Here is a 10,100-nt window from a genome sequence, read left to right on the forward strand (position 1 = left end):
TTTCATGTCCAATACACTTTGCTAAAATGTTTAAGTCATCTCCTGAACAAAATAAATTTGTGTCGTCTGCAAACAACACAAATTGCAATAATGTTGACGTTTCACACCTGTCATTGATGTACAAAATAAAAAGTGTAGGCCCTAAAACCGAGCCCTGCGGGACACCACATTCTATGTTCATACACTCCGATGTACTACCAGCAAATTCTACATATTGTTGTCTGTTATCTAAATAACTTTGAAAACGAACACATGATATAATATAGAAGACGTACACCAAGGCCGTTTCCTTCAATGCATGCTGGCAGAGACGTCAGAATTGTTCTCATTATGTTATCCATTCTGTATCTACACAATCTGATGTTTCTGAATACTCCACTGAGACTTCAAGGTTTTCAATTGAATCAAATTAAAAAAAAGTGAAATCCCGTGAAAATAGGGATGTAACTAAAGTTTATTTGTATTTGTATTATTAGGTTATAATCTAATAATAAAGAACATGGAGTTTTATTGTAATGAAATCTGCTCTATTAATAAAGTTTTGCTTTTCTTGACCTTACCCCTATTTAATCGAGAATTCCTTGTTTCACAATTAAAAAGCCTGCCTCTGTTATATTGATTACATTAGATTGATGTAATGATGCTTCCCTGGAGGGAGGGACTAGTCGCAGGGAAACGACGCAAGTGAGGGAAGCAAGGAATCCATTTAACCGACCTGAGACGGGGCCTTATTCGGTTAAATGGATTCCTTGCTGCCCTCACTTGCGTTGTTTCCCTGCGACTAGTCCCTCCCTCCAGGGAAGCATGGAGGGACGCAAGGAAACCACGAGAAGCAGGGAAATTAGTTTTAAGAGCAATGGGACGTCGTGTCCTCCGGAGCGCCACGTGAAGCAACGTCCGTTTGTGATGACGCCGCACAGCTGATCGTCTGACAGCAGCCAGATCAGTGCATGCGCTGCATCGTCCAATCAGTGAGCGATACACAGTAAGGGGGCGGGGCGAGTGTATGAGGATTTCACCGGAGGATGGTCTAGTAGTTCCTCGATTATCGCTCCTCCATCCTCGATTCTCGGTCCTCCGGCACAAATAAGGCCACTGGGACGCTACTCAAGATGGCGCAGACAAATCAACTTCCGGTGAGACCGAGGCGCGAGGAAATGAAACATAAGAGAAGTGGAACGCACCCCAAGTCGGACAAAATGACTAACCATCATGCAACGCACTAGCAAGACGGCGGTCGCAATTGCGCAGGTCTGTGTCGGTCTCGCTCATCTCAAACGAGCCTAGCTTCAACTCTTTATGTAGTTTTATCAAAATAGGAGCAGAAGTTTTTATGTTAACAGACATATACCAACAAACAGCAGTGAAAACAAAAGCCAACTGAATGCTCCATGAAACTCTGCACAGTGCAGTAATCAAATCTATAAGATCTGCACAGTGAAAGGAAGTTAAAGTCCTGATTTGGTTTCAAATAGTTATGACATTAACAGAACAAAGTTATTTTTCCATCTTCTCACTTTAGAATATTTCAGTGTTTTGATCTGGAGATGGCCGAATGCATCCTAAAGTGTAATTATCCCATCATCCTCTGTCAGGCTGATGGAGTCTGACAAAAGTCTCATGAACTCAGGGCGTTGCTTCAGTGCTAAAGAGTCAGATTTATAGAGAAGTGGATAGTTTGAATTGAATCCCTGCGATGGAGGATGATGAGCTTCAGGCGGTTTTATTGTTTAAAGCTTCACAAGAAATATCCTGAGCTCAGCTTTATTCTCTCTTCTCTTTTCTTTCAGGATTTCCGTGTGTGATGAGGACAAATTCAGACACAACGAGTTCATCGGGGAAACGAGAATCCCCCTCAAGAAGCTGAAGCCCAACCAAATCAAAAACTTCAACAACTGCCTGGAGAAACAGCTGCCGGTGGGTCTGACAGAAGTATCTCTAAATGTGATTTCCTGGTTAATAAGTGAGAAACTAGAGCGAAGACGATACATGTTAAAGCTTGGTTTTTTAGATCATGTATGTCTACAGTGGCGGCGCCAGGGTATGGCTGGGGTAGGCTACAGCCATACCAATAAATGGCTTAGCCCCACCATGACAAATTATGTTAAAGTAAGCAAATTAAATTAAACAATAAGCTAAATGATAAATGTTGAGAACACGGATTGTGAAAATATACGGGTCGTGTCCACAACACACAAACTGATCCTGCTGTAACAACAAGTGCACGTTACTGACGCAATATGGTTGAGACCATTCAGGCTTATGCTAGAGGGGTGCAAGGAATAGTCTAAGTAGTGGGGGAGTTTTATTCACTAAAGGTGTGGAAATTCTCTGGCGTTATAATATCAGCGCGGCCGCGGTCAGATCAAAATGCCTCTGAATGCTATTTGAATAGACCTGCAGCCAATCAGAGCAACGAAACGTTGGGTCTGCGTCATGCCTTACTGATTGAGATCAGTCGGAACCGCCATTCAGTATCCCCATTGGATCTTCAACGTGTACTATCATACGTTCACAGGGATCCCTTTTTATTCACTACAAGACATGTGCCGTTTTATTTCATACAGTTCCATTTTGATTGGGAAATAATCTAAACCTCACGCGTGGCGTTTCACTGTCAAGGGGGGTGATATAGCGTGTATGTAATTACATTGCAAATACTGACTTGAGCCCCACCACTGTATGGGTTAGCCCAACCATAGATTACCCAACACAAACACTCTGGCACCGCCACTGTATGTCTAACTCATAGGTCCAACTATATGTATAAAAGATACCAATAGCAGTGAAACGACACAAATCTCGATACAGGATGCAATGCCACGACGAAAAACGTAAAGAAAATGTGATGTATTTCAACGTACACTTCTGTATTACCATTTGCATATAGCTATTTAAGTTAAGCAGGTCATAATTATTCAACAATATATATTATATGCTGCTGTGAAAACTATATTTATTCCAGTTTTACAGGAATATGTTCATTTTTCATGTGAAAGGGAAACATGTCTATTCCCGTTTCTGTAACTCTTTAAATGTGATTTAATGTCAATGGAAAACCCAAAAATATTCATTTTAATATGATTTAAAACAACCAAAAGCAGCATTACTCAAAATAATGACCTTTCAGAGGCTGAACACAGCTTTTCAATTCAAATAAGATTAACAATTCCTTGAAAAATGTATAAATATCAAAATAGTTGGTGAATCTTTTCAGTCACTTATCATTGCGGCACCGAAAAACCTGATTTCATTCGGGTAGAACAATTTTTTATAGTTTTTTTATATGAAACATCACCTCTCTATATCGTTATGGCATGAATCAGAATCTCTGTAAGGTGATGACGTGGGAGCAACAATTAATGATGTGCAATAGACACGGTCAAATCTGATATCTGACTCACATGTATTTTTATATCCTGAACCACAAGCAACACTTCTTCTCATGATGTTTCCCGCTGAATCTATACCTTCCCCGTGACTAAATGTGAAAATGATTCGGAGAATTGAATGTGAGAACTGCTTGAAACCACAGCAGAGAGTAGATGGACTCACTCCATACGTGCTCTTATTGTCTTTTATTGCATTTCCTTCCAGTAACGTCACCGTGGGGGAGCTTTTAATAAATCTATTTTGAACATCCAGGGGCAGTTCTAGGGGGACAGGGGGGGCCAGTGCCCCCCTAACACTGACCTCTGGCCCCCCTCTGGCCCCCCTAACAATGACAAGTTTTTTTTTTGTTTTTTTTAAATGTATATTTTCTGGTACTCGGTTTGCCAAAAAACGCAGGATTTTGTTGCTGTAATGTGAGATTGTGCAGACACCCTTATGTAAAGTAGAGATGTAACTGTTCATTGCCTTTATTTTTATATAAATATGGTGTGAGTGCAAACATTGCACTATAACTTAAGCTGAAGCTAACAGTAATAACTATAAGATCTATCTGAAATAAATAAGTGTACTGAAACAAATACCAATAACTGTATTGCATTGTTTTCTTATGCGCAATTACTTCATACTGTCTAGTTCTCTTTTCGTCCTGCATTTATTGTGCCCCCCTCAGAAAATAACTGGCCCCCCAGTGGCCCCCCTTGTCAAATTGGTCTAGAACCGCCACTGTGACCATCACAACATGCAGAGGCTTTCAGAGAAGCAGATGTGTGTGTCTCTGTTGGGTTGTTGACTATTTTGGAAAAAGCTGCATATGTGTCTTACTCTGACTGGCAGAGTTTGGACACTTTTCACATAGAAATCCTTCAAAGTGAAGCTGGATGCAGAGAGAAGGAGCTCAGAGAAAGAAGCTTTCTGCTCCACTTCCTCTTGAAGTATAACAGATAAGGAGTTTGGACTGCACATCAAATACTGTTTGCAGTGTTGGAGAGAAAAAGGCACCGAACGGTTTGTCGTAAAAAACCAGTGGTGTGTCTTTTAAGGTGGGTTTGGACTGTCATGCTCATAAATAACAGTTAGGCTGTCGACTGGTGAAATGGACCAGTCAAAAGTCAAATCAAGCAATCTGATTGGTTCTTAGCCATGATATAATAAGCATATACCACGGGTAGAATTGTAGTTACTTTTCACAACAAGTCAGTATCCCTCCGCGTCTGAGAAAAGCTACAACCGTTACTACTGTTACATTACGTCCGTTACGAAACTAACTAACAAAGCTTAAGATGGAAGCATGTAAGGGATAATGTGCAGCAAGGACTTATTGACCGTTGTTAAAGGACGCTCACATCTGCAGAAAGAAGTCCGGTCGATTGAACTGTATACAGTTGGGCTGAAAAGCAAACTGCATGCAGTATAATAGTGGATATATTTTGGTTTTAACATACATTTTGTAGCTATTTAATGACATTATGCAAACCAAATGAAGATAAATAGTTGTATGTATGTTAATAACAAACCTTATTGACAACCAATCATAGTACGTTTCTTTATTTAAAAAGGAAATGTATTTTATTGAGCTTTCAAAAAGATGGTGGATGTCAACCGGTGCCGCGAAAAAAAGAAAAATAATAAAGTGAGCATCAGGCAGGACTGCAGGATAATGACATCTGGCACAGAAATGTGTGAACAGCAAAGGATCAGATACTGGTATTTAATGACGAGTTTGCACACTTTGTACTGTAAAGGAAACTGGAATTGATCATGGCTGCAGTACAAGGAAAGCTTCCCTTTATTCCAGGATATCACCTGACCTGTTTTCCTGGAAATACATCCCATTTTCCCTGGAAGCTCCTAAGGACTGAGTGTTTCCTGGAAGCCGGTCACTTCCCTTTTAACATTATTGTTGCTGCTTTGTTGCTAGCTAGAGGAACAGAGAGTGATGCATATCTGTGTTATTCAGCTCTACTTTCATTTACAGCCATCTTCACGTCCGAGGTTATGCTGCGCATTTAATTCAATTCATGGGCTTCCTCCAGCCAATCTTGATTGAGTTTTACGTCAGCCAATGGTACAATTAGCTGGAGAATGCACAGCAGCGTGTTTGTTTGTGTAAGTGGATTTAATGTTTGGAAAAAGAGAAATTAAGCTCTGTGAAAGAGAGCAGCCTGTTGTGTATTCTTAATGTGTTATCGTATTTCATTTGGTCTGTTAGTTGTGTGTGTTTATTCAGGTCATTCTCATGTACTATTGTAGTTATGTGTGTCAAAATAATGAGGTGTTTTCATGGTATGAGCATTTAATAACACTCAAATGCACATACATATTACTGTAGTCAGGCTGTCAACTCAGCTGTCAAAAAGCCTAACTCTTTCCACTTCTTGATGCCATTTAACTTTGCCACTTTATTTTCACTTATCTAAACGCATACCTTAGTCAGATATCATTACAAATATTGTATAACGATGCATGTTTTTCATGATAGCTTATTTATCTAACTTTATCTATTTATTAAAAAATAACAAAGAGAAGAAGTAAAGTTAAAGCAAAAAGGCCAGCATGCTCCATGGATTATCTGTGAGTTTTAAATAGAAAATAAGACGTCTGCATTTCAATCAGGAGAGACAGTTTTGATGTAAGAACACATATTTATTGCCAGGAATACACAAATGAATGTAATGGAGTTTTGGGGATTAGGCCCCGTTGTGCGGGAGTATTATTCGGGAGGGGAGAACCGATCCGATTAAACCCCCCGGGGTCTAGACCCTGGTGGTGGTGAATGGATGGTTGGGTCGTTCTGAAGAGGAGTGGCTTAGCTTGACCCTGGTGGTGGTGAATGGATGGTTGGGTCGATCTGAAGGGGAGGGGCTTAGCTTGAACCTGGTGGTGGTGAATGGATAGTTGGGTCGGTCTGAAGGGGAGTGGCTTAGCTTGACCCTGGTGGTGGTGAATGGATGGTTGGGTCGGTCTGAAGGGGAGGGGCTTAGCTTGACCCTGGTGGTGGTGAATGGATAGTTGGGTCGGTCTGAAGGGGAGGGGCTTAGCTTGACCCTGGTGGTGGTGAATGGATAGTTGGGTCGGTCTGAAGGGGAGTGGCTTAGCTTGACCCTGGTGGTGGTGAATGGATGGTTGGGTCGGTCTGAAGGGGAGGGGCTTAGCTTGACCCTGGTGGTGGTGAATGGATAGTTGGGTTCGGTCTGAAGGGGAGTGGCTTAGCTCTACCCTGGTGGTGGTGAATGGATGGTTGGGTTCGGTCTGAAGGGGAGTGGCTTAGCTTGACCCTGGTGGTGGTGAATGGATAGTTGGGGTCGGTCTGAAGGGGAGGGGCTTAGCTTGACCCTGGTGGTGGTGAATGGATGGTTGGGTTGGTCTGAAGGGGAGTGGCTTAGCTTGAACCCTGGTGGTGGTGAATGGATAGTTGGGTCGGTCTGAGGGGAGGGGCTTAGCTTGAACCTGGTGGTGGTGAATGGATAGTTGGGTTTGGTCTGAAGCGGGAGTTGCTTAGCTTGAACCTGGTGGTGGTGAATGAATGGTTGGGTTTGGTCTGAAGGGGAGGGGCTTAGCTTGACCCTGGTGAGTTATGGCTAGAAAGGATCCGTCTTGTGTAAAACTCTTGCGAGAGTTTGCAAGTCACGTGGCTGAATGTTTACGTTTGACAGGCAGCCTTTTAGTTACGATCGTTAACATCAGTGGGCCACAGCAAATGATGGTGAGAAGCTAAACTCTCTATTAATTATGTCAATTACAGGGAGTGTGATTGTTGAAATAGGGTGTTAGCGGTCTTGCTGTTCAAAGAAGAATGACAACACTGTAGATCACCAACACTATGGTTTATTTTTTATTCGCAGGCAAGTCAACGTTGTCGCAGTAAAAGTCCCAAGATAGCTCCTGGTGCAATAAAATGTTCCCTTTCAGTGTTTTACTATTATGTCTGATGTTTCTCTATTAATATTGCTGCTGCATTAATGTGTATGTTGCACGTTACTGCTGAAGATGTGTTTCCGAGCCGCTCCGATTACAATGAGAGTTACAACGAGAACGTGACGTCATATTTACACAAGACGGATCCTTTCTAGCTATAATCAACCTGGTGGTGGTGAAAGGATAGGTGGGTTTGGTCTTAAGAGGAGGGGCTTAGCTTGACCCTGGTGGTGGTGAATGGATGGTTGGGGTCGGTCTGAGGGGGAGTGGCTTAGCTTGACCCTGGTGGTGGTGAATGGATGGTTGGGTTTGGTCTGAAGGGGAGGGGCTTAGCTTGACCCTGGTGGTGGTGAATGGATAGTCGGGTTCGGTTAGAAGGGGAGGGGCTTAGCTTGACCCTGGATTCAGAGGGACAGGAGGTGAAAAGGGGTGGAGGGGGGTTGCGTAGAGTCACCTGAAATGACAGCTGTCAGAGGGGAGAGCAGATTTAAAAGGGTTAGCGGAGCGCTATGATAGGCTTGTGAGAATAGAGCGAAGTGATTGGTTAAGCTGGGGATAAGCCCCGATCACTTATTGAGAGGAGAGTGAGTAGTAACATGGGAATAGTAAATGAATGAGTAAAGACGGTCTTCCTGGTTGAACTTGTGCTGAGCTTCATTTGTTAATAGATTTCTAGCATCCTCTGTGAGGTTTGAACTTCCCCCCTCACTTCCTGTCTCTTGTGGTTCCTGTCAGCCTCTTGTCACCGAGTGCATCTTGATAAACGGACACAACAGTTGTCCAAAATGAGAGGAGGAGACAGGAAATGGATCTGACAGTAAACTGAAACATGTTGGCGTGGCAGATGAAATGGATGCCGAGCACACAAGTCCAGAGAGACGCCGTGTAAAAGTCAGCAGTGATTCACGGAGAGAGAGTCCGCTCCCCGGAGATTTCTGATTAGCATCCCGCTGTGGACCCTGCAGACGGGTTGTTGTGAAACGTGTCCCAACAAACAGAGCCAGAAGTCTGGGGAGACTTTTCTGTACGCATGTTCATTTTATTATTAAAATCTATTCTGCTCATTTTCAGGTGTATATCAGTATGTAGTGTCTCTACTTTAAAGAGTCCTCTCCTGCTGATGTCCAGGTGTATATCAGTATGTAGTGTCTCTACTTTAAAGAGTCCTCTCCTGCTGATGTCCAGGTGTATGTCAGTATGTAGTGTCTCTACTTTAAAGAGTCCTCTCCTGCTGATGTTCAGGTGTATATCAGTATGTAGTGTCTCTACTTTAAAGAGTCCTCTCCTGCTGATGTTCAGGTGTATCAGTATGTAGTGCCTCTACTTTAAAGAGTCCTCTCCTGCTGATGTTCAGGTGTATATCAGTATGTAGTGTCTCTACTTTAAAGAGTCCTCTCCTGCTGATGTTCAGGTGTATATCAGTATGTAGTGTCTCTACTTTAAAGAGTCCTCTCCTGCTGATGTTCAGGTGTATATCAGTATGTAGTGTCTCTACTTTAAAGAGTCCTCTCCTGCGGATGTTTCAGGTGTATATCAGTATGTAGTGTCTCTACTTTAAAGAGTCCTCTCCTGCTGATGTTCAGGTGTATATCAGTATGTAGTGTCTCTACTGGGACATGTCTCCATGCTTTAATGTTCAAAAAGCTCTTCTCATACTGCCTGTGCTGCAGCACCTCTTTTCACCCTCTGTCTGAAACCAGAGCCCAGTCTGCTCTGATTGGTTAGCTGGCCGGCTCTGTTGTGATTGGTCAACCGCTTGATGTCCCGCCTCTTAGCCTATCACGTACAATGTCGTACAATGTGTGGGAGCACTAGCTAAAATAAGTGCAAGTGTTATGTAGCGATGTCATGACGTTCTGGAGGTAAACAAAGTCCAATGGAGGCATAACTTAGGGATTTTAGCCTTTGCAGACCATTTACATGCACTAAAACCTACATAATACACTACAGGATAGGGACAAACCCCAAAAAGCAGAATAGGGCCTCTTTCAATGGACTGTTGTGTTTGTAGAAATGTATTATTGATATAGGTAACTGCTAAAACTTGAATTGCAGAAGAGACCATGTGTTGGTCTTTAGCTATGAAGTTTACCTAATCGTAAAGTGTAAGGACTGAGCATGTGCAAAGCAGGAAGTGATAAGCGTTTTTTCAGCATTTTATTAATGCCTTGTTGTTTAAATAAATGGGCACCTTCTTGGCAATGGTTTCCAGACGTTATAAAACATCCATGAGTGCAACACAAGGGCAAACCGTTTCCATTTTAATTTCAATATATTTCTACACTTGTAACACATGGACACGCACGGACGCAGATAATTGTCATAAATGTGCAGACCTGATTGCTTTGTAGTACATTGATTTAATAAAACCACTGGGGAGGGTTAGTCAGAATAACACAAATAAGACAGGAAGTAGTTGTTATCTCTAAAGGATTCATCAAGTCATTTAAACTGCTTTTTCTAGGACTAAATGTTTTCTCCAGTGAGAAGTAATTTCTAATAAAAAAAGACGTAAAAACTTTAATGCATATCAATTTGAAAATGGCACAAACGAAATTGAAAGAACTCCCGATTCCCACATTTCTCCAGCTCCTGATAAGCTTGAAGTTGTTAAGCCTCGGAGCGTTTCCTCTGCCGCTGATGTGAACGCTCTTTCACTGTACTGTGTGTGTGGTCGAAAATAATGCTGATGTATGGGAAAGCTCGGTGCATATTCACACAATCAGCCTCTGCGGAGTGTTTCTGGTAAATTGCATTTCTAAATCATTGGCGAAATAAAAAAGCAAAAGATT

General features: G+C 42.2%; 1 protein-coding gene across 1 annotated transcript in view; it reads left to right on the top strand.

The window, feature by feature from the left end:
* The window catches only part of doc2b (double C2-like domains, beta), a gene marked incomplete at its 3' end in the record, with an annotated part of 168,248 nt that extends 166,331 nt beyond the window's left edge, over positions 1-1,917 (top strand). Inside the window, exon 5 of the mRNA XM_034201547.1 lies at positions 1,791-1,917. Within this exon, the coding sequence (XP_034057438.1) occupies positions 1,791-1,917 (127 nt within the window). The remainder of the gene's footprint in view (positions 1-1,790) is intronic.
* Positions 1,918-10,100: the final 8,183 nt, after the last annotated feature.

This window comes from Gymnodraco acuticeps, unplaced genomic scaffold, assembly GCF_902827175.1.
Source record: "Gymnodraco acuticeps unplaced genomic scaffold, fGymAcu1.1, whole genome shotgun sequence".
Lineage (NCBI taxonomy): Eukaryota > Metazoa > Chordata > Actinopteri > Perciformes > Bathydraconidae > Gymnodraco > Gymnodraco acuticeps.